This window comes from Verticillium dahliae, genomic scaffold (assembly GCF_000150675.1).
Source record: "Verticillium dahliae VdLs.17 supercont1.6 genomic scaffold, whole genome shotgun sequence".
Classification (NCBI taxonomy): Eukaryota; Fungi; Ascomycota; class Sordariomycetes; order Glomerellales; family Plectosphaerellaceae; genus Verticillium; species Verticillium dahliae.
In genome coordinates, this window is record NW_009276926.1 from 209,511 (window position 1) to 232,159 (window position 22,649).

At 55.4% G+C, this 22,649-nt stretch overlaps 9 protein-coding genes and 1 non-coding gene across 10 annotated transcripts; 6 read left to right on the plus strand and 4 right to left on the minus strand.

Annotated features, from left to right (window-relative positions):
• Nucleotides 1-372: 372 nt before the first annotated feature.
• VDAG_03619 (hydantoinase) lies at nucleotides 373-3,585 on the minus strand (the record flags this gene model as incomplete). Its single annotated transcript, XM_009653703.1, has 3 exons — nucleotides 373-1,190; nucleotides 1,316-3,427; nucleotides 3,537-3,585. 3 exons carry the CDS (start codon nucleotides 3,583-3,585, stop codon nucleotides 373-375), a joined length of 2,979 nt encoding a protein of 992 aa, XP_009651998.1.
• Nucleotides 3,586-4,866: 1,281 nt separating this feature from the next.
• VDAG_03620 (thiamine transporter) lies at nucleotides 4,867-6,699 on the plus strand (the record flags this gene model as incomplete). Its single annotated transcript, XM_009653704.1, has 4 exons — nucleotides 4,867-5,002; nucleotides 5,092-5,477; nucleotides 5,528-5,827; nucleotides 5,888-6,699. 4 exons carry the CDS (start codon nucleotides 4,867-4,869, stop codon nucleotides 6,656-6,658), a joined length of 1,593 nt encoding a protein of 530 aa, XP_009651999.1. The 3' UTR covers nucleotides 6,659-6,699.
• Nucleotides 6,700-7,651: 952 nt separating this feature from the next.
• On the plus strand, nucleotides 7,652-9,289 carry VDAG_03621 (amidohydrolase family protein; the record flags this gene model as incomplete). Its single annotated transcript, XM_009653705.1, has 1 exon — nucleotides 7,652-9,289. One exon carries the CDS (start codon nucleotides 7,652-7,654, stop codon nucleotides 9,287-9,289), a length of 1,638 nt encoding a protein of 545 aa, XP_009652000.1.
• A 666-nt stretch (nucleotides 9,290-9,955) lies between these two features.
• VDAG_03622 (Axe2) lies at nucleotides 9,956-10,866 on the plus strand (the record flags this gene model as incomplete). Its single annotated transcript, XM_009653706.1, has 3 exons — nucleotides 9,956-10,361; nucleotides 10,443-10,522; nucleotides 10,609-10,866. 3 exons carry the CDS (start codon nucleotides 9,956-9,958, stop codon nucleotides 10,864-10,866), a joined length of 744 nt encoding a protein of 247 aa, XP_009652001.1.
• A 754-nt stretch (nucleotides 10,867-11,620) lies between these two features.
• Nucleotides 11,621-12,340, minus strand: VDAG_03623 (uncharacterized protein; the record flags this gene model as incomplete). Its single annotated transcript, XM_009653707.1, has 2 exons — nucleotides 11,621-11,901; nucleotides 12,322-12,340. 2 exons carry the CDS (start codon nucleotides 12,338-12,340, stop codon nucleotides 11,621-11,623), a joined length of 300 nt encoding a protein of 99 aa, XP_009652002.1.
• A 765-nt stretch (nucleotides 12,341-13,105) lies between these two features.
• Nucleotides 13,106-13,223, plus strand: VDAG_20119. The gene has a single exon. It is a non-coding gene; the product is annotated as a tRNA-Val (tRNA).
• Nucleotides 13,224-13,940: 717 nt separating this feature from the next.
• On the plus strand, nucleotides 13,941-14,330 carry VDAG_03624 (uncharacterized protein; the record flags this gene model as incomplete). Its single annotated transcript, XM_009653708.1, has 1 exon — nucleotides 13,941-14,330. The coding sequence occupies one exon, from the start codon at nucleotides 13,941-13,943 to the stop codon at nucleotides 14,226-14,228; it is 288 nt and encodes a 95-aa protein (XP_009652003.1). The 3' UTR covers nucleotides 14,229-14,330.
• A 61-nt stretch (nucleotides 14,331-14,391) lies between these two features.
• VDAG_03625 (NAD-binding Rossmann fold oxidoreductase family protein) lies at nucleotides 14,392-15,690 on the minus strand (the record flags this gene model as incomplete). Its single annotated transcript, XM_009653709.1, has 1 exon — nucleotides 14,392-15,690. The coding sequence occupies one exon, from the start codon at nucleotides 15,688-15,690 to the stop codon at nucleotides 14,392-14,394; it is 1,299 nt and encodes a 432-aa protein (XP_009652004.1).
• Nucleotides 15,691-16,737: 1,047 nt separating this feature from the next.
• VDAG_03626 (allantoate permease) lies at nucleotides 16,738-18,458 on the plus strand (the record flags this gene model as incomplete). The annotated part of the gene is made up of 3 exons (XM_009653710.1): nucleotides 16,738-17,277; nucleotides 17,331-18,063; nucleotides 18,121-18,458. The coding sequence occupies 3 exons, from the start codon at nucleotides 16,738-16,740 to the stop codon at nucleotides 18,456-18,458; spliced, it is 1,611 nt and encodes a 536-aa protein (XP_009652005.1).
• Nucleotides 18,459-20,708: 2,250 nt separating this feature from the next.
• Nucleotides 20,709-21,476, minus strand: VDAG_03627 (uncharacterized protein; the record flags this gene model as incomplete). The annotated part of the gene is made up of 2 exons (XM_009653711.1): nucleotides 20,709-20,992; nucleotides 21,455-21,476. 2 exons carry the CDS (start codon nucleotides 21,474-21,476, stop codon nucleotides 20,709-20,711), a joined length of 306 nt encoding a protein of 101 aa, XP_009652006.1.
• Between the last annotated feature and the right edge of the window lie 1,173 nt (nucleotides 21,477-22,649).

The window sequence follows — 22,649 nt, forward strand, 5'->3', positions numbered from 1 at the left end:
TGTCGGGGAGGTCTTGGCTTCCATCGCTGCACACAGAAGGACCGTGACTGTCGAAAGGACGAGGAGATTTGTGGAAGAGCGAGTATGGAGAGCGAGAGACGCGGGAGAGGATTGGAACTGGATGGTGCTGGCACAGAAGTGGCCTGGCGAGTGTCTTCCCATCTGAGCGTTCGAGATGGTAGGAACGGCGTTTGATGGTATTCGTTCCGGAGGTGGCTGGCGTTCGGTGTTATATCCTCATGCTGACTAGTCTTCCATGTTCGATTGTGCGTCTCGCAAGCAGCTTTGTTGTTTGAAATCTGAGCCTAGTTCCAGTTGACCGACTATCAATATCCTGCGCATGTCTAGAAATCTGTAGATCCGACGCCGCCCTCACTTCTGGCGGAACTCGTCGATGACGCTCGCTGGCTTTGCGTACTCCAGATCTGAAGTATACTCATACGGCAGGTTGAATGCCTTTGGCCCCGCCACCTCGAGTCCCCTCTTTCTTGCCCAGATTGGGTGCGGTGCCATGAGCATGACCACGACCTTGACTCCGTACCTATACTCTTGTACCCCAATCGCTTCACCAGTTGAGACATCAAGCACCATGATCAGATCGGGCACTGTGGCTAGCATCGTCTCCGCGCCATCGGTCCCCTTGGCTATTACAGCCAGATTCTCGTTCATGAATGGCACCCGCACCTCCTTCCATCCCTCGCCTTCCCGAGCCCGTTCAGCCTCACTCTCGACTTCGTCCTCTCCGAGACCTTCGATCACGACTTCACCAAGCGAGTGGCCTGTCTCTGTAATTCTCGTCTCGACACCACGGATTTTACCCGTAAATACGCGCCTCGCGGACCGCGCGCCACCAGCCTCCGCAACAAGCGCGTCCGTGACAGTCCCCATACGGGACTCGACCTGCGCGCGTCGTACGACCCTTCCAAGGCGCCACGCAAGGGAAAAGGTATTCGGTATGCCGTCACGGCGCATTCTGGCCCCGGACAGTGGCGTGCCCGCGGCCCCGGCAGCGAAACCAAAGTCAGCGCATACCTTGCGGATCTCTTTACCCGCGGCCGTCTCATCTGCTTGCCCGGCCGGCACAATGGCGTCTTGGCCGTCGCCGCTGCAAATCGCCACAGGTAGCAGCTCATTGACAGACTCCGAATTGACGTATTGGGAGACCATCTCAAAGTTAGGATAGGCGCGACCTACGCACTGTCAACTCGGCGCATTCATTAGAGAAGAGGGATCTTACCCATGAGATCTCCATCAACAATCGGTATGCCGCAGTACCTCTTTGAACCCCATAGTAGGGTGCCTAGGCCATTCATACCTCCAATCTCAGTTGCTAGCAGATGTGTAAACTCGACGTTACCCTGCTCCTTGCTCAACCTCTGGAGAGCATGGAAGACGGCATCAGACGCAATCCGCTCCTGGCCCACAGCTGGAGTGCCAATAGCAGCTACTGGAGGCAGAACAGCATCATCCTGCAGGTCTTCGGTACGAGTGATGACAATTCGTTCGCCCTCGCGGAGAATTTCCATGAGGTGTAAGTATGATGCGTACGGGGATCCTCCGCCGCCACAGCCAAGAATGTAGCAGCCAATTTCGATGAACTTGAGATCTGTAGGCGACAAAACCCACTCGCCCTGGGGGGTGATCGTCGGTTGATACGTGGCCAAGTCTGGACCGTCATATGTGTCGTCGGTAGTGGACGCCTTTTTGCGCTTGGGCGAGGGTCCGTAATCCATGAAATCGAGAGGAACGTCTTCCTTGGAAGGTGACTGAACCATCTCCGCATAAACTCGGGCGTGATCTGCTGAACAGGCGACTTCGATCCGCACGAGCTTCTTGTTGTCGACGTACGGCACCCATTCCACCTCTTCATTGAGGACAGTGACATCGCGAGAGACACCACCCTTGGCTGTTGCATTTGCGACTGCCTTGTCCATTACACAAGCGATTCCTGCGATCAGGTCATCGGCATCTACCATGGCCTCTGCAGTTCCATAAATCTTAGCCAGGGCGGCACCTATGGCGTTGGCGACCCCAGCATGCTCAGAACGTATGATGTGGTTAACTCCCTTCAGGGTTGGAGGGCACAAAATGGCTCCGCCCCCAACTAGGACAACTGTACAGTCTTCAGGTGAGAGCTTGATCCGATCTATGAGGGCTTCAAGCATGTTCTTCATGCGATCGGCGCCGCATGCGACGACAGTGGAGTCGAGCTTGACGAGGGCTGGATCACCTATGAGCAGCTCATCTGGCGATGAAGCGATGGCAATATCAGTAGCTGTTGGAACCGAGCCTCCAAAACACATGGCTTCCGACGTAAGGGCGTGACCAACGCTGTCGGGACCAACGGTGACTGTTACCGGTGAAGTCGCGGTTCGAACCTCTCGAATGATTGAGCCACCACCAAGACCAATGCTCTCGACTGAGGGCATATCAAGGTTAATCTTGACGCCAGCTAGTTCGGTGTACGTCTTGCTCAGTCGCGGGTACCCGTTGGGCAACAGCGCACCCACATCGCTGGTGGTCCCCCCAACATCCACAACAACGCAACCCTTGTCACCTGCTATGGCAGCAAGCTCTTCCCGCGCGAGAAATGCCGCTCCCCGCATGGAGTTGGTAGGGCCGGAAGAGAAAACCCGAATGGGAAAGCTGACGGCTTCACTAAATGGCAGCAGGTGACCGGCATTCGATGTCAGGTAAAGGGGACACTGCAATCCCACTTTTCTCATGGCACGGATGAAAGAATACACCGTACGGCGAGCAAATGTCAGAATAGACGCGTTCAGAACAGAGGCGTTCTCGCGAGCCAAGAGCCCCGAACCGGCGACACTGTTGGAGAGGACAATGTTTGTAGACTTTGCATAGTCCGTGTCCAACCTCTCGAGCTCTGACAGGATGATAGTGCGGGCTTCAGACTCTTGATGGTAGGTTGTATCCATTGGGGACCCCATCCCGACAACAACTACGTTCCGCAACTTGAGCTCATGGATTTTGCGAGCCTCCAGGCGAAGAGCCTTCTCGTCGAGAGGAGCAATGAGCCTTCCATCGATGTTCACGCCGCCTGGAACGATGGCAGAGTAGCCCTCAATGATGCCTCGAAGAGATTTGGGCCAGTCGGCAAAGGGCAGGGCGCCCTTGACGAAACCGTGGGAACCGAGGCGAATGACAGCGACCTGGGAGAGGAGAGAAGCGTCGCGCTGGATAATGGCGTTCAGAAAGTGTGTGGTACCGATTGCTAGAGCGGAAATTGAGGCCGGGTCAGGGGGCGATCCAGCGTCCTCTCCTGAGGCGATAGATTTGGAGAGTAGCGTCGTAAGTGTAGCTTCGACACCCTCCGTAACGTCCGTCGTCGTGGGAGACTTATGAGATGAAAGGACAGCAGAGGTGCCTGCTCGGGAAAGATCGAGGAGGACCGAGTCGGTATTAGTGCCTGGACGTTTTAGTGATGTGGCAATCAGCAGGCACTCGACCAGGTAGTCGGGGCAATCGATCCCCTGGAACTCGATGACTTGCAACAAGACGGTGGGCTTTGTACGTACCGCCTACATCAACACCAACTACCAGGGGTCCTACTGACTTGAAAGTCATGATGGAATGGCGCAGAGGGAGAGAGTGATATTGTGAGAAAAAGAATCGCGTGCGCAGTAGTGGTCATTGAACACACGTCAACAACCTCATGTCCAAGCGCGAATAATGCACAAGCTGGCGGCTGTAGAGTGAGCAGGCTGAAAGGGCAGCGTAAGAAGAAATGGCTGGTAGGATGCACACTGATGCTGGTGACTTGACTAAGAAATGATGCAGCTTTGCATCAGTATCCGAAGCCAGAGCTGTTGACAAGCTTTGGATTCCGATATTTGTGGTGCCTGCCCTGATTCCACCTTTCCACCTGCACTGCCATTTGCAAATGAGGGGCAGCATAGCGGACGGGCAGGTGGCACCCAGGCAAGGTATGGTGGGGTTTGCTTTTCGTCGTCAGTGTCCGGCCCCGAGCATTGGATCCGACAGACCCCGACATCGGTACGTAGTTCCGCGCCTGAACGCCGAGCATGCATCCTTCTAAGACGATACGTCACTATCTATGCTATCTTAGCTCCATCGCACTCCATTCAGGTAGGGTGAAGCCATTTTCCAGAATCGATTTTACTCTTCGAGCACCTCGAGCCATCTCAGAAGGAAAAAGAGGCAAGGGATCAAGGATCCCCACAATCCACCCGCTTGTTGTGCCGCAAGCGATTTAGGGGAAGATTCAGTCCAGCCAAACGATAAGCCATCATCAGTTTGCAGGATCACCCCAGCCATGCGGAACATTGGCCCACTGGCCTCCGCCTCCACTGGCCACGGTCGTCCAGCCATGATCGGACATGGTATCTTCAGCAGCTCTATCGATCCCGTTACTTGCGGCTCGCTGATCTTTTCCCAGTCTTCTCTTTAGGCTATCTGGTTGCTACTCATCAGCAGGGTTTCGACAGCAACTGACCATCCTCACCACCCCGGATTGCTGGTGCTTTTGCGGGGAGCCTAAACGAGTCAAACTCTGCCAAGCACACCCTTACCATCCTGCGCGATAGACATGCTCCAGCCAATGAATTCGGTATATCGAATTGCTACCCTGGGAACCCCCATGACCCTCTGGCAACGCATTGCTATAGCCTCCTCATATAAGGCTACCGGTAACCCCTCCCGTGGTATCGAGTTGAGTCGATCTACAGCTGCATGCCATCATCGTAGGTGGCTACGCCGAGCCCCCTCCTTTTCAGAGTGTTACAGCCCAGCAAACTCTGCCCACGTCTTTCGTGCCTCTTCCCGCTCGAACCTGACTAGACTGCGCAACCCCGGAAGTCAAACACGCAGAGACCAAAGACCGCTGTCATGTGGAAGAACATTGTCGAGAAGATCCGTGTCGCCGATGACCACGAGCATGGCTACGAGACAGATAAATGGATCAATCCCGACATTGCGCCTCTTCCCCCAAGCCGCCGCAACTGGGGAATCTGGGCCTACCTAGGTTGGGGTTCTATCGCAAAGCGAGTTCTCACTCTACGTCTTTCTCTCGCGTGGGCATCCAGACTGACTGTCGCAGCCTATGCATTTCAGCCTGGACGGGTGCCGCCTCACTCTTGTCCCTGGGTCTGACTGTGCCTCAGACGATTGGCCTCATGGTTATCGCTCGCATACTCATGGTTGCCCTCATCATTGGCAATGGATGGATTGGCGGAGAATGGCACATTGGCTTCGCCGTTCACCAGCGCATGATCCTCGGCATGCGCGGGGCTTACATTACGCAAGCCATGCGAATCATGCTGTTCATCGTATGGTACGGGTCGCAGGCATGGCTCGGTGGTCTTTGCGTCTCAGCTATGATCAGCAGCTGGAGCTCAAGCTTTCTGAACATGGAGAACACATTTGCAGCGAGCGCCAACATGGTCACTCGTGACTTTATCGGGTTTCTGCTGTTCCACCTCATCTCGGTGCCTTTCTTGGTAGGCCAATCTCCGACCCTGATGATCAAGCGTGATGCTCATAATTCCAGCTCATCCGCCCTGAAAATTCGAAGCCCTATGTCATCACTGCGAACGTGATCGTCCTTATCGTCATGCTGGCTATCACCATCTGGGCCGGCGTTAACGGTGGCACTGGACCCCTTTTCGTGTCGGGCGCTCGCCAGCCTGGCGTCCTCTCCACTGGCTGGGCCTGGGTCTATGGTATTATCAGCAATCTTGGCGTCATCTCTGCCGGCATCGTCAACCAAAGCGATTTCACCCGTTTCGCCCGCCGGCAGGGCCTTCAAGTCCCTGGCATGGCCTTTTCTCTGCTGGTCCCGGGAATGATTGTCCCCATTTTTGCCATCATCACAGCCTCGGCGTCCATGTCTATTTGAGGCCTTGAGCAGCCTTTCTGGAACCCACTATCAGTCATCCTGCAATGGCTCATCGACGACTACTCGCCTGGCGCCCGCGCCGCAGCGTTCTTCTGTTCGCTGGGTTTCGTGATCGGTCAGATCGCTGAGAACATCATGGGCAACTCGTTTGCTGCGGGCATGGACCTCGCCGGTCTCTTCCCCAAGTTCCTGACCATCAAGCGCGGGGCCCTCCTATGCGCGCTGCTGTCCTGGGCCGTGCAGCCCTGGGAGTTCTACAACACAGCCTCCGTCTTCGTCGCCGTCGCAGCTTCTTTTTCCGTCTTCCTTGGACCCCTGACGGGCATCATGATCGTCGACTACTTCGTCGTCCGCCGGCAGCGCGTCGAGCTCAGCCAGCTCTACACAGGCTCACGCGACGGAAGTTATTGGTACACATGGGGCATTCACTGGCGTGCGCTCGCCGCGTGGGTCATCTGCTTCGTGCCTGCCATGCCGGGCATGGTGGCCAATGTCAACCAGAGCGTCACCGTGTCAGACGGCCTGCAAAAGTACTTCCTCGGCAATTATCTTTTCGGTTTCGCAGAGGCTGCTGTGCTGTACACGGTGCTTTGTCTCATATCGAGGCCGAAAAATGCGGGTTTGCAGGACAGTGTTGACATGTACGGCACGTTTGACGAGAATCAGGCGAGGAACAAGGGGGTGGTGCCTTTTGAGCGAGTGAAGGATGTGGATATCCCGGGCGAGGAACCAGTGAGAGAAATTGTAGAGGGACAGGAGAAGATACGGTACTTGAGGGAGTGATGTGATGGGTCTATTGGGAGGAACAAGATGATTGTCCCGTGTCCGAGAATGGCCGACTTGGAAGTGCTCTGGATCGCACATCTGGCGTCATGTCCTTTTCATACCAATAGGCGCATATCCAGATGCTACCTTTGCCAAATCTCGAGCCGAGCATCTCCAACTTGGTCCTCAAAACTGATTATGTGCTACCCCTCTCGCCGCCAGTGACATTATGACCAGGTGCAGGATGGAGGCACGTGAATGAAAGGCACAAGGTACGGCCTCGGTGGAACACTGCATGCTTATGCGCTTATGGCGGCCCCAACACCGCACTACCCCATGTGTCCGATCCCTCTGACATCACAAGCTATCTGTGGAATGATAGCCAGCACGAGCTTATCAGATCGAATCCCTAACGTTGATGTGCAGAACAGAACCTGATAGCGAGTCAGAGTCGAATGCTGATAGGTGGCAGCGTGCATGGGACACTAAGGCATGGCGGTAGTGGGGGTTCCCGTGGACCCCTTTTTAGGTCTTTTTAGGTCTTTTTAGGTGCTGGGCAGCGCCGTCCACAGTCGAAATGCAGGTAAATGCAGGTAAGGGAACCACTGAGAGACCGCTGGAGGATGCCGCTGTGGAAGGTCGAGACGAAGGAGGAGGGGGCACCATTGCGGGGCAGGCTCGACCTTCCCCGACGTGTTTTCACTGCCCACATTTCGCACGCCCTGAGATGCGACCAGGGCGCGCTCAGAGACGGTGCCCCTCAATGGACCTGCCTGACGTGACCTGATCTGATGCCATGTTGCCTCGGCCGAGCTGGAGGCAGGACTGACTGATCGTCAACGTTTTCTTCTGTCTCGTGCTCTCACCTTACTACTTTCATCTTCTCCCTTCTCCTCCTTCAAGCCTCGCCAAATCGTCATCGAGACAGACCTCCGCCCAAGGTCCCCCTCTCTTCGTCTATCGTCCCCCCCGACGTCCATCTCCATCACCAAAACAGCCACAACAGCGACCATGTCGGTTGACAACCCCCCCTCGGCCCTCTTCGTCAATGGCCGCATCCTCGCCAAGTCAACCCCGGGTCTCGCCGGCGAGCCCGTCTTCGCCGACAGCATGCTTGTGCAGGATGGCCTCATCAGAGCCATAGGCACGCGCGAGGAGGTCGCGGCCGTCCGGGGCACCTCTGACATGACGACCACCGATCTCGCCCAACAAACTATCCTCCCCAGTTTCGTCGACGGTCACATGCACCTACTCCTCCTTGGCCAGTCTCTGCGCAAAGTTTCCCTTGATCACTGCAAGTCTTTCGAAGACATTCGCACCGCCATCAAGACCTATGCCGAGGCGAATCCTGAGGTTCCTCGTATACTCTGCAAGGGCTGGATGCACTCGATGACCCCGGATGGCACTAATGCCTCCATGCTCGACGACATTGACCCGCGCCCCATCTTCATCGACACCAAGGACTTGCACTCCACATGGTGCAACAGCGCAGGCCTCGAAGAGCTTGGTGTCGCCAACATGCCCGATCCCGCCGGCGGCACCATCCATCGCGATGCCCATGGCAAGCCCAACGGTGTGCTCAGCGAAGGTGCCGTCCTGTCCATCGTCTGGCCTCACCAAGCCAAGGTTTCCCCCATTGCCGAGCGTCAGGAGGCCATCCTCGCTGCAGTCGAGACCTACAACGCGTCCGGCTACACCGGCCTTGTCGAGATGGCCATGGACGAGCCGGCCTGGGATGCCCTCGTCGCCCTGCGCGCCGCCAAGCCCGACCTCCCTATGCGTATCGCCGCTTATTGGCTCATCAAGCCCTCCGACGACGCCGAGGCCCGACACGCTCAGGTTCGCCGCGCTATTGAGCTGCACAGCCAGCTGAACGCCTCTACCTCCCCAGACCTTCGCATTGCCGGCATCAAGATTGTGTGCGACGGCATCATCGACGCATGCACCGCCTACCTCTCCGAACCCTATGCACCCGCAGATTCCCCGCCGCCGATCTGGGCCCAAGCCGACCTTGAGCCCATCGTCGCGCAAGCAGACGCTGCAGGTCTGCAGATTGCTCTGCACGCGATCGGCGACGGTGCCATCAAGATGGCCGTCGACGTTCTCGAGAAGCATACTACGCCTGGTCGGCGTCACCGTATCGAGCATCTTGAGCTTGCATCGCCGGAGGACGCCAAGCGGCTGGGTGACCTCAACTTGACAGCGTCCATCCAGCCTGTCCACGCCGACCCGGCCATCCTGCGGGCATGGCCGCGCCTCATCGGCTCGGAGCGGTGCAAGAGGGCCTTTGCGTATCGAGAGATGGCAGATGCGGGCGCGTTGATGGCCCTGGGAAGTGACAGCCCGACGGCGCCGTGGGCGCCGCTACAGAACGTGTACGTGGCATCGACGAGGCGATCAGCGAGGGAACCCGAGTATGAGGTGACGGTGAACGAGAACTTCCGACTAGGCGTGTGCGAGGCGATCGTGGCTGGCACCAAGGGCGCGGCGGCCAGTGTGTTCGCTGAGGAGAGGACAGGAAGCTTGGAGGTGGGCAAGATGGCCGATTTTGTCGTTGTTGACATGGAGTGGAAAGCTGAGAGCCTACTGAAGGCTCAGATGAAGGAGACATATTTCGGGGGCAGGAGGGTGTGGAAGTTGGAAACATAGAACGCTGGCGCTGCTTGTCCAGATGCTGTCGCAACATGGGACGAATTTGGCGATGAAGAGAAGATCCTCATGGGTGGCGTTTCGCCTCAACATTACATCCGAAACAAGTGAATGCGATTGGCCCTGCTAATATAGACGTAATGAAACAATGGACGGAAGGAATGAACGAACACAGCCGGAGTCTTTCGATGCGCTGAGCGGCCCCGTCACACGCGCCGTGCCTCGGCTTTTCTTAGATTGAGCTCTGGGTTCGGTGAGCGCTCAAAGGGGCGTAATCCGGTGGAGGTTTCGCTGCTAGGCGGGATCCATCAGCCCAAGCCTAAAGGGGAAGAAGTTGCGGGATGCATCTACCACTGCACAGCAATTCAGGCCATAGAAAGGCAAGCCTGTTCAGTATCAGTTCTCGCAAGCATGGCTGCAGGGTGAGTTGGCGAGCGAGAGAGAGGGGGCGCAAGGGGCAACCGCGAGGCGGTCTAGCGATACGATGTGTCCTGTTGTCGCCCATCGTCGCCGTGATGCAGCATTGTCAAGGGGCACTTGAAGAGATAAAAGGCTGTAGAGCCCCCAACATTAGATGCCATCAGTGTCCAAGCCGGTTCATATCAGGATCCAGTTTCGAAGCAGCTTCAAGTATCAACCGGCATTTGGAAAACGCCTCGGCCGACAATGCGTACATTGTTGACCCCATGGGCTCTAGCCCTCGCCCTCCCCCAAGCCCTGGCCCAACAAGCCTGCGCGCCGGTCAACATCATCGTGGCCCGCGGCTCGACAGAACAGCCCGGCGTCGGCCTCATGGGGAGCATCTCATCAGCAGCCGCGCAGCAGATCCCCGGCGCAGTCGTCACGCCCCTCGACTACCCGGCCCAGCTGAACCCGTACCCGCCCTCTGTCGCCGCCGGCGTCGTCTCCATGACGGACCTCCTGACACAGCAAACCGCCGCCTGTCCGCAGACGAGACTCGTCGTCATGGGCTACTCGCAGGGCGCCCATGTCGCGCTCGACACGCTGTGCGGGTCAAGCCTCAACGGCTTCACGCCTAGTGCGGCGCAGGCTTCCGCTGTGGGGGCGAGCAGTACGTGGCCGACCCTACCCTTGCGATCTTCAAGATCGAGATGCTTTGGTTGTGTAGTCAACTGTGCTGATAGCGTTGCAGTTGCGGCGGTCATTCTGGCCGGAGACCCGACTTTCGTGCCGGGCCTGCCCTCGAACCGCGGCACGAGTCAAGATGCAGGTGTACGTCTGCCCATTCCACCCCCGAGCCCGTGGCCTTTTCGAATAACATGATGAGCGGAGCTGCTGCTGACCGACGTGGTGAACAGATCTTCCAGACGCGCGACATGACGCAGTGCGGCGACGTGCCGGCCAAGACGCTCTCGTTCTGCGACACAAACGACCGCTTCTGCGCCGGCGGCGACAGCATCCCTGTCCATCTGAGCTACTTCGGCAACGCGGCGTACGTGGCTGAGGCGGTGGAGTTTGTGGTTGCGAGTGTTGGGGCGGGGGCTTCGAATGGCACGACGGGGGCTGCGGTGCGGAGGAGGTGGGCTCGGGAGGCGGCGCGGTTGCCTAGGGACTGAGTCGGTGTTTCTACTGTTGCTTGGTTGATGGATGTGTTGTTTCGTGTCAAGCTGGTTGTGGTGTTCTGGCTTGTCGTGTTCAAAGTCAAGCGTTGGGGACTTTTGATACTTGGCAGATGCGGCACGCTTTAGTATGCTGGTGAGGAAGTACGAGGCCAATCTGCGGCACAGAATCAGAGCGATTCTTGTGTTATTATACTCTACGATGAATCAGAGGCCTCTAGACGATGACTCCAACTGCCTGGGGGGGTCAGTTGTGTTGACTTGTATAACTGATGACAGCTGGGAGGGCGAATATAGGAGCAACGGTCGGGCTTCCCACACGAATGAAGTTTGGCCAAGATGATCACCGACGAAGGTCTTCAAGTACCCAGGTTCTTACTGCTGTGTCTATATGCTAAGAGAGCTCTCCCAAACCGATTGAATCTTTTCAACCACCTCATAAATGCTACCGTAGACTTGGGAATACTCAAAGATTTTGACCCAGTGGGTACCCAGAGACTTAGCGTAAGAACCCAAAGCCCCAGCTACCCAACTACACTACCCACATAGGTTTTTGGGTTACCTATGGGTCGAGCGAAGCCGAATCGCCATCGGAGACGCAGTATATAGTAGAGTATAGCTTACCCCCTCGCAAAGACATCCCGCCTCTATTTCATCGATATCACACGATTTTTCTTTTCTTTTTCCTTAGAGTTCCCTTGAGTTCCGAGTGTGCAGAGTTACAAGATTAGAGCTAATCTCCCTTTCCTGCTTACCTCCTGGCTGCTGTGTTCTCGGCGCACTGCTTTGCCACCAGGGCGTACTCTCGCATCTCCTCAGCGTTGAGAGTCAACTTCGCCGGTGAGTGGGGTCTCGACATGGCTGGGATATTGCTTGGCTCAGAGTTGTGAGTGTAGTTTGAGTATCGTCGAGTATCGTTTGTGAAGGAGCGGGCTCGGCTTAGAGTCAGGAATGCTGTAAGACTTATTGTTCGTGAAAGAGCGGGCTCAGTGACTTGAATGGTATCGCGATGGTGACTGTGGTAGCGGAGAGCTCGTTGTCTTGAAAGATGTTGTGATGGTGACTGTGATAGCGGAATCGGTGACGGAGATGGTAATGAAGTTGGTGATAGGGATGGGCATAGAAGAGTTGGTAGGTATGGGCATTAGGGCAGACACATCTTTGCATTACGTTCCTTCCTTCGTTCCTCTTTTCAGTCGGTCTCATTCACTCGTTTTCCCATTCACTCATCCTGCTACGGATACCGCCCAGACCAGCGGAGGCGTGACGACGACCGCCGCGAGGCCGATCCTCGCCGAGGACGTGGTCAGAATGGACACAAGTATGATAACCAGCCCGACAGTAGACATAACTCCTTCAACAGGAACGACTCCTACAACAGGAATGGGTATGGCGGCCGGAACAACCAGAACAGAAACCAATATTACAATAATGCCGGAGAAGGTAACTTACTATCAACAAATGGTGACATTTTGCCTACCTAGATATCTACCAACTGTCCCTTGAGCTGACGATCGCTCCTACCGACAACCACTCCTGCCAATGTGTCAGGGGACCCTGCGGGTTCCCTGCGGAGCCGCCAAGCAGGGGTCGGCCAGAGGTTAGGGCTACGAGACACGTATATATATATAGGCTGCGGAGGGCCCTTCAAGCTGCGGAGGGCCAGAATTCAGATGTATTACGACCCCCGACCTATCTTCTACCTGTTGCGCACCACGTGTGGAAGACCTCTTCACTCTGCTCTAACCAACGCTCTGACACAATGCCTGCTCCTGCCTTCGACTGTGCTCCTGCAGTACTTCCCGCCGCCAGGCCTCCCACAACCCACAAATCAGTTACCTACACGTCAACAAAGATCACTCCGTGTGGTCTAGTGGCATGACACCGTAACGTCAAATGAATCTCTGTTCATTCGGTGGGCGGGGGTTCGATCCAATCGGCAGCCTTTTTAATATATGCTCAACTTTGCTTTTTCCACGGATGGATTCAACAGCCATGGCTGACTCGAAATCATTGCAGCTGCATCCTTTGCGCTGATTTTCCTCTTACAGAGGAAGCAAACAATGAGAAAGCACTTCACAGGGGTCTAGTATACTACACGTCGGAATTCTTAGGCCGACAGGCAGCATTCCGTGTCCTGCTCGAAATCGCCAACGGAACGCATTCAACGGTGCATATCTTCTATCAACGCACGTCACGGCCCGCCCAGCCCAGAACGAGTGCAGCCGCCTTCAAACCCGAGGTGGTGTAATTGGTTCAGCATTCCAACCTTGACGACCGTGGACGCCAGTTGCGCTGAAGCGGGCCCTTCCGGGGGGAGGGGAGGGATCCGGGTTCGAATCCCGGCCTCGGGGACAGTTTTTGCTTTTTCGCACCTACTTAGGTAGCCCCCCCCCCCCAAGCAGTCGCAAGAGATTCAATGGCCGTGCTCGACGGTGGCGGCTGTAACCTATTAGATATCCCGTGCACCGCTACATCGCGTCTCAGCAGCTCTGCTCGGTTTTCTTGGTGGCGGCAGATCTTTGAGGTAGAGCACGTCAGTAATCGTCTTTCTGTCCACCTTATTAATGGCAGGTGAGCCAGTGATCCCGTCATCGTTTTTCTCAACATGCAATGAACCCGTGCGGAGTGAGGTAATGTAGATATGTTTGCGTCACTGCCTGACCAGCCTGCAGGTAAGCACGCAGTGAGGCTGCCCGAAAGTGCACTTTCGGGTATACTTGCGGCCAATGCGCAGGTCTGAAGTGCATGAGCCCCGGGCTTCGGCGCGACCCTGGTCCCGACTAGGTCTTTGGACGCGATGGTTGTCACTCAAAGTGCAGTCAGCGTGCCCGAAGAATTCCACTCGATGCCATGTACATGTTTATACGGTAGACCTCGATTGAGCATATTGTATCGTGAGACTATAAATATGTCCTCCATTCCTACCCAGCTCTGACTTGTTGGCACTCTGGTTCATCCCCAAGGGCAAATACACTCCGTGCTCGCCTCACGTCCCCCAAGTAGGACCCCCCCTTCCTATTCAAACAAGCGAAACACCATATAAACCAAAATACTCATCAGACGGCAGGATGGTCAGAATAACGTCCAAGGACGGCATCAGTTTCGAAGCCGATCGATCCGTCCTCCTCCGAAGCGAGTGGTTTTCCAAGGCCTACGACGGCAGCTTCAAAGAGGCCGTCACGGATGAGTGGGACTTCTCCAAGAACCCCCACGCGACGTACATTGTGCTCTGCGCCTACATAGAGTACCTGGAGAAGGGCAAGATATCGCAGGGCCAGAGGCTGGCGGCACGGCAGCGCGGGCGGGATTTCGCCGATTACATTGGTGATGCTGGCTTCGCAAAGGCTTTGGGGTAGCGATGCAGGGGATTATCAGTAACGGGGCATTATGATCTAATTTTCACACTCTCTAATTCAAGCAGTCCAGGGAATTCAAGCAGTCATATATAATCATCCAGCCATGCAAGTCAAACGTGTGTCTATATTCTAACGTGGTGTATCATTTGTGGCCAACCCTCCCCTATTTCTCCGGCACCTGCAGGATGTCATCGACATTAACGACCTGCCCTGTCGCGATGGAGCGGTTCGCCGCAATGCCCGTCAGGATAGACGCGGCGCCGTCAACGTGACTTGCAGCCCGCATGTATTCGTCCGACACGGGCTCGCCGAAGAGGTCGTTCAGCAGCACCGTGTCGCCACCACCGTGGGCACCAACACTCTCACCGAGCTCAATCTCCTGGGGCTTCTCGAACAGTTTTCTCAGCACGATGGATCTCTTCTCGAGCGACCCCTCGTCGGCCTGGTCACCACCAGAGTTGACGTAGCTGTTCTCGACAACCTCCACCTCGAGCCTGCCGCCAGTGCCGTTGAAGTTGACACGGAAGCCCTCCCATGGGGCGTAGGCCGTCAAGGAGTAGGTCAGACTCGCGCCGCTGCGGTACTTGACGAGGACGTTCATCGTGTCCTCGATGCTGATGCCGTCGCCGAATACGCTCTGGTCGCGGTAGTAGGCGTCCTCGTGCTCGGCGTCCAGGTACATGCCCTTCAGGGCCTCGCTGTTCTCGAGATGCAGGGCAAAGGGGTCCTTCTTGGCGACGTCGCTGCCGTGTGTGCGTGTGTAGAACTCGGTGACGCCGCGGGCCTCTGCGTTCTCGCGGCCGTAAAAGGCGAGGTCGCCAGTGGCGTAGACGGTCTGGGGACGGGACTGCAGCCAGAAGTTGACGAGGTCGAAGTGGTGGGTCGACTTGTGGACGAGGAGGCCGCCGCTGTTGCGCTTGTCGCGGTGCCAGCGGCGGAAGTAGTCGGCGCCGTGGCTCGTGTTCAGCATCCACTCAAAGTGGACGCTCGTCACCTTGCCAATGGCACCCGATCGGATGATTTCGAAAATCTTGGTGTTGTGCGGGGCGTAGCGGTAGTTGAACGTGACGCGGACGTTTTGCTTGGTGCGCTCGACGGCGGAGAAGATCTCGCGACACCTAGGGGCGTCGATGGTCATGGGCTTCTCGGTGATGACGTTGCAGCCGAGCTCCATCGCTCGCACGATGTACTTGTTGTGGGTGCGGTCCATGGTCGTGACGATGACCTCGTCGGGCTTGGTCTCCTGAATCATCTTGTCAAAGTCGGCGGCGAGGAAGGTCGGCACCTCGCCATGACCGAGAGAGGCGAGCCTGGCGTTTGCATAGTTCATGCGCGTCTGGTTGGTATCGCAGAGGGCAACGATGCAGGATGTTGCGCTGTAGTCCTTGGCGATGGCAGAGTAGAAGAAGCCAGAGCGGCCACCGGTGCCGACGACGGCGTACTTTTTCCTTCCGTCAGACATGGTGTCGGGTCGGTGGTAACGTACGTGGACAGAGGCGATGAAGGCTGTTCGGAACTGTTGGGATTGATTAGTGTCCTGTCAGTCCAACAGAAGGCTAGCAGGAAGTAGCAGCAGCAGGATCGCTCAAGTTATTCCTTCCCTCTCCGATGAAGTGACCAGCTCCTGGAGCGTCAATCCAGTACAGAGCTCGGCCCCCGCCACCGAAACAATGCCATCATGGCCAATGGTGGACAGAGCTAGCAGAAGCCTTCGGCGGGCTTTCTCCCAGCAGCCGAAATCAGGCAGAAGGTGCAACACTTTCATGACCCCTCCTTCTCCCTGTTTCCTTCCCCCTTCCCCCTTGCCCCTTCCCCCTCAACCCCTCCCCCACAGAGTGGCATCAGGTGGGGCACTTGTGTGGGCCGCTGGGCCTCTTACGAGCTTAGCCTTTCTGCCGCTGTCATAGTCACTGCGGACGCCAGTTCCAGCCAACAGGGCCGTTGAAAATGCCCCGATGTAGCGCCCACTCAGTCCCAGACCTTTCCGCTGTCGGTCGTCTACTCAGAGAGGATCCTCACATCTTGAATAGCGTTCCCACTCATCTCGTCCCCATCTTGGACCGAACATTTCTCCTTCGGGCATGTTTTTCCCCCAATGACCAGCTGTCTACGGTATTTAGTCTCGTGGAGTCGATCCTGCGGCTCATTCGCGTTGAGACGCCATGTCGTTCTCCTACACTTCGTCAGAGACAAGCTCGTTACCCCGGCCACTGCTATGTGTGAGCCGCCAGGCATGCCGCACTTCCGAGTCCGGGGTTGTGGTACGGCTAAAAGCCAGTGCCGCTGAGATGCTTGCGCATGCCGTGTGACGTTCTATGGCAGTTGACTCAAGTCAAGCATCGCTGGTAACGTCTCTTTGCGGGGAAGCATGACAGTGCAAAGCGACGATCTCGACGATCTCGACGGACCATGAGAGAATAAAGACGCTGGATAGGACTGAATAGAGACGAATATCAGCAGCAGAAGGAACTACCATCAGCTTCAAGGTTGCTTTCAAAGACTCACCAACATGGCTACATCCAACAACGAAGCGACGCCCAGCAACTCTGTCACGCCGACGCCGGCTGGCCCCAATGCCTTGCGCGAAAAGGCTGCCGAGTTCCTCGCTGCCCATGGTGAAATCTCCTACACCTACGAAGAGGAACGCGCCGTGCTGCGTCGCATCAACTGGCGTGTTCTGCCCATTCTTCTCGGCAGTTACTTCTTCCAGCAGCTCGACAAGAGCTCGCTCAGCTATGTGTCCATCTTTGGCATCATTGAAGATGCCAATCTCGTCGGCCGTCAGTACTCCTGGCTCAGCAGTATCCTGTATTTCGCCCAGCTCGTGTGGCAACCTGCTGCGGCCTTCATCCTTGTCAAGCTGCCCTACGGAAAGGTCATCGCCGGCGCCGTGTTCCTTTGGGGCGTATCGCAGGCTATCATGGCAGCGCCCACAAACTTTGCCGGTCTGCTCGGCATGAGGTTCTGTTTGGGCACCTTTGAGGCCATGATTGCACCGAGCTGCGTTGCTGTCACGCAGATGTGGTGGAGGAGACAGGAGCAGACAATGGTGAGAGGACTGCCCTTGCACATATGTCCACTCGAGACTGACGATCGCGGCAGGTCACGTCAGCTTGGAGCGCCATGAATGGTCTCACCTTCATCATTGGGAGTCTGGCGACCTACGGCCTCGGCCATATCAAGAGCGATAGCCTGTACCGCTATCAGGTCATCTTCCTCTTCTGTGGCCTTCTCACCATTGTGTGGGCCGTCATTGTGCTCATACTCATGCCCGATTCCCCGATGGAGACCAAGTATCTAAAGCAAAGTGAAAAGCTCATCGCCGTCGAACGACTGCGTGCCAACCAGATGGGTGTCGCCTCTCGCCAGTGGCGCTGGGACCATGCCATCGAAACCCTCCTTGACGTCAAGACTTGGTGCTGGTCCATATTGATATTGGCCATTTCCATCGCCAGTGGCGGCATCGGAACGTTTGGCAACCTGATTGTTCGCTCCTTTGGCTACACCGAGTTTCAGACCATCCTGTTCAACATTCCCTTTGGGGTCATCCAGATCATCGCCATCATGGGTACTGGTTGGATTGCAACACGCTTTCAACGCAAGGGGCTTGTCATCGCCGGAACTGCAGTCTTGCCCATCATCGGCTCGGTTCTCATGCTCACGGTGCCGCGCGAACAGAAGGCCGTGCTGCTCTTCGGCTATTATCTCGTCAGCTGCATGGCGGCCATCACGCCGCTCGTCTACTCGTGGCAGGCGCAGAACACAGCGGGGGACACCAAGAAGAAGACGACAAGCGGCATGGTGTTCGCTTTCATGTGCGCCGGCAATATCGTTGGTATGAGCAATGCCCCAGAAAAAGCCCATCACCCAAATAGCATGCTGACCGATACAGGACCCTTGATCTACCAGCCGAGTGACGCGCCCTTGTACCGTCCTGGTCTCATCTCCAACCTGATTATGTTTGTTCTCGTTGCGGCTCTGGGCATCACGATTCCATTCTATCTGATGTTTCTGAACAGGCGTCACGCTAAGCGCCGCGAGGAACTCGGAAAGAATGCCGTCATTGTCGATGAGTCAATGATGCGCAACCGTAACATGGAGCGGAGCAAGGCTGTCGATATCGAGCTCGAAGAGGACGGGCAACAGAGGCAGCAGAGGACCTTGCAGGAGGATAACGCGCTACACGATATGACGGATCTGAAGAATGAGGATTTTATCTACGTGTACTGAGGGTCGATGAAAAGGAGACTCGGATTGGTAGGAGGAATTGTGATTCACCCCTCCTGGGAAGCGAACATCCTGTCATGTTTGTGGTCTGAGGTAACTTAGTACTATCGTAGTATCCGGCAAGCCCTCAGCATGATGCGAAATCAAAGTTCAACCGCCAGCACATCATGATCCATGTGAAGCGTATAATTTGATTGCGATTAAGATACTGTCCGGCACATGTTTTGGGAGGCCTTGTGCTGTACCCACAGATCCCGCCAGCAGTACTTCGTGCCATCCAATCCTTTCAGGCCGTTTGATGAGTTCCACATGCACTGGGGTCATTCTATCCCATTGATGAGGCCTCACTCGGACTAAGGATCTAGCACCTCTCGCTAGTCTTCTGGAGGAAGCACCCACCCATACCGGGGCAGAAGACATAGTGGCAGAAACCGCTCTGGCAGATGGAGGCTTACAAAGAGTCAGCATAGCTTTTTGGAGTGCTCTGCAACACCGTATAGCTTACCGCCGCTGCAGGCGCGGCGCTGGACCACATCACGCGCAACGAGAGCGTCGAGAACCTCGGTGATGCTGGCGCTGTTGGCCTCGGGGGCAGGCGCAGCGGCGACAAGGCCGAAGACGAGGGCGAGGGTGGCGACGGAGAATTTCATCTTGAAAGCGTTGCTGTGAGCGGCTGTGTGGTTGAGGTTGGATAATTGTGATCTTTGCGTGTGAAGGTCTGAGCTGATGAAGAGATGGGGACGTTGCTCATTGTCGAGGCGAGCTTTCAGCCCTCTTATAGTTTTCAGGAGACTTCCATTGCAGCGTTCTCTACTATCACAACCAGACCTGATACTTGTCGCCGCAGCTGAAGGCCGTCAACTCTTTCCAGTGTTGTAAGAACGGAGCCTGAGGACCCGGGTAGCTTTGGGTCGGAGAGAAGTGGTGAGTGTGTTGAGGCTTCGTTGACTCTCTTGATAGGCGAATCAAGCTGAGCGGCTAAATATCAGGCAGAATGCGGGCGATGTTGGAGCTCAACGTATGCGCAGTGTCACAACACCATCAAGGCTGATGGTGCAATCTATTTGACGGAGTTCAACGGGATTTGATTTCGTTCAACGCAATGAAACACCGCTAAGCAGACCAATGAACAGCAAACTCGGCAGAAAGCAGGATTCGATGGGGGGGTATACATGCGGAATACCAACTGCTAGGATCCTCCTCATCGGACAAGTGGCCCCTATAGAACCTGAGAAATGTGTTGACCTAATCTGGTAACCAACACAGCATAACGAAAATACCACAAAGTCTCAACCTACAAGCTCAAAGGTATGTCTGTTGAATGGCGTCTCCAAGCTTTGCCCTTTTGGTTTCTTTCTTCAGTGTTCCAACATGGCTAGTTCTGATATTGTGATCTGTATCCCAGTGAGGCCTGGTGAAATTCTCTTAACAGGTATCGAGCTAACGCTCAGCAAGGTGATTCTCTCCTGCATGTTGATCCTTTCGCTTGTCGGCTCATGTATGACAAGCATGTCATGCCACTCCTCACTGGAAAGGATTTCGAAGGATTCAGCCAGCATGATAAATCAGGAAGCCCCGCCTTGCTCAGGAAGCAGCAATCCGTATCTGGTAGAAAGGGCGTCATGAATTGATGAAGATCCCGGTTTAGCCGTAGTTGAATGAGCCCACTCGTCCTTAGACCTCCGGAAGTATTCGTGCGCCCCCACCATTGCGTTCCTTCTGACTGAAGCGCCAGGACCCTGTTGGCTTGTTCGCATTTGGGTTGGCGATATATTTCGTAGCGCCCAAGGTACTTTAGCCGTCACAAACAACATGACAAGTCTCAAGGCTCGGGCAATGCTCTAGGCTAGTGTATGTCTTGCCAACTGGAATTTTGAGTAGGCTGGCACAGCGACATGCGGAGGTTTGGATCGACTTTGTTGTACCTCAATATCAGAGTTCCTCCACCGATAGCGAAACCAGCTCCGTCCAAATTGCCCAGTTCTCATCAAAATTATAAAGCCGACTGAACGAGAAGGAATACAAAAGGCGGCTTACTGCGAAGTCGTCAAAGTTGTCCAGATCTCGTTTCGATTCTATTTTATCAGGATATTCGTCAGTGCATAACTAGAGCCCTGCAACGCAACCTCAGTATGGCACTCGCTACTGGTCTTACATGCAGAGCCAAGGTTTGATCTGCTGCAGCAGGAAGACTTTTACTATGAAAATATGCAGACGGCACTGGTTATGTTATAGAAAAGGCATTCTCTACCCCTAGTCACTGGCGATAAAAGACCCTCCGTAGGCTACAAGGGCACATCCCCACTGGCCCGAGACAATCATGGTGTTGGTGAGGGTGAAGCAGACACCGCGTAGTTCGTCAGGTGCGATCTCGGCGACAAAGACAGGAGCGAGAACGTGGCCGAGGCCTAAACCCAGGGTGCTGACGAGCTTGCAACCAAGGATGGCCATGGCAGATTCGGCCAAGCTCTGGATGATGACACCTAAGATGCAAAGGACGCAGCCAATGTCCCCGACAAAGAAGATGCCATCCTGAACTTTCGACCTCAGCCCTGCACAGAGAGAGGGTGCGGGCGCAGAGCAGCGAAATGCAGTGCTTGAGGAGATGTTCATAGGGATCCTTAGCCTTCCATAGAAGGGTTGCGTTCGTGAGGCTCTGGATGTACCCAGAAACCTGGTGGTGATTCAGTGTAGAGCAAGGTTGGAAGGGCCACCAGCCCATCATCCGATTTTGACACCCGTGTTTTGCTTCCGTACGATCAAGCGTTGACTGACGTCGTATGTTCGAGGGTTCCCGAGAGCTGTTCGAGAGTCCCACGGGATAAGGTATGGAAGGGGACCTAAACTGGTTCAAGAGCTGGAGTTTGTAGGGACATCAACTCTCTGGATAAATGCTTAGCTTAGGATGAACAGGGTCGAGCTTACGGTGATGATTTGTAAACTTTGTGTTCGACGAGGCAAGGATCAATCATGAAACTGCGGCAGATGGTGAATCTTACGCATGTCGCCCGCTGCCTGCATTCTCGCGTGAATACGACGGGAAAGAATTCCAGAATCTTTTCCTCGGAAACCATTTAAACATCCAAACGCCATTCTTCATCTCTTACCTGGGGATGTTCTAAGCTAGCGCTGGATGAAAGTCTGATTGGTTTTGTCCGAAGCCATCCTGGCCCCCATAGAGTCCTGGTCAGGGGGGGGAGGGGGGATTTGTTAGTGCCTCTGTAATAGGATGATTATGTCCGTTCTCGGAGAAATCAGTCTTAAGGCCACATCCTCGCACTTTCAAGTACCTACTTCATGGTTCCTCCAATCTGCCCTGTTTCTCCTGTTCATTTGTTTTCTCCGTTCCAGTTCGATTATTTCATTACATCTCTATTCAAAACCAAGGCATTAGGACTACGAGTCACGCCAATCCCACACATACGGACTTTCTCTCCCGAGTCATCAATTGGCACAGCGCACCGAACACGATCCACAGTATCACTCGCGCTGCACGACGAAAGTCCGAGACCACGCCAGGCCGCTCCGTGCCGCCGGGTCCCTGCCTTGGCTCATCAGCATGGCTGGCGGCAGGCTCTTGACACTGGCATGCGATAGCTGCAGGGTACGCAAGGTCAAATGCGACGCCCGTACGCCTTGCTGCAGCAACTGCCGCTCATCTGGCATTGACTGCAAATATGAGCTTCCGAGGAGAAAGCGAGGCCCAAAAGCTCGCAGTCGGCAAGTTCGGGCCTCCGCAGAGCCAAGGCAATCGCCCATAGGGGAGTCTCCGCGAGGAACGATTCCCGATTCTCCAATCAACGGACTATCTGACATCGTATCACCCGTCAAGATAACACCGACTCTGCCGTTAGCAGAGCTTTCTCATGTCGGTCGCTTCCCAGCGCACCTGTCCCCCACGATTGCTTCTCGAATTGAACCACATCACCGCCAGGACAGGGCTTCCGTCGAATTGACATTACTTTCCGAGGAAAGGCTTCCCACACCCACAGAAATCCAGGATGCGCTGGCCAAAGACCTCATGACTCTTGGGTCATCGGTTGATCATGCAGCGAGGAAATGCATTGATGTTTTCATGCAATATTCCTACCCTCTCATTCCGATAGTGCAGCCGACGAACCTCATCGCCTCGATCGCCCTACTATCCCGCCCACTGTTACCCGACGAAACCACATCGCGGTCCAGACACTCATC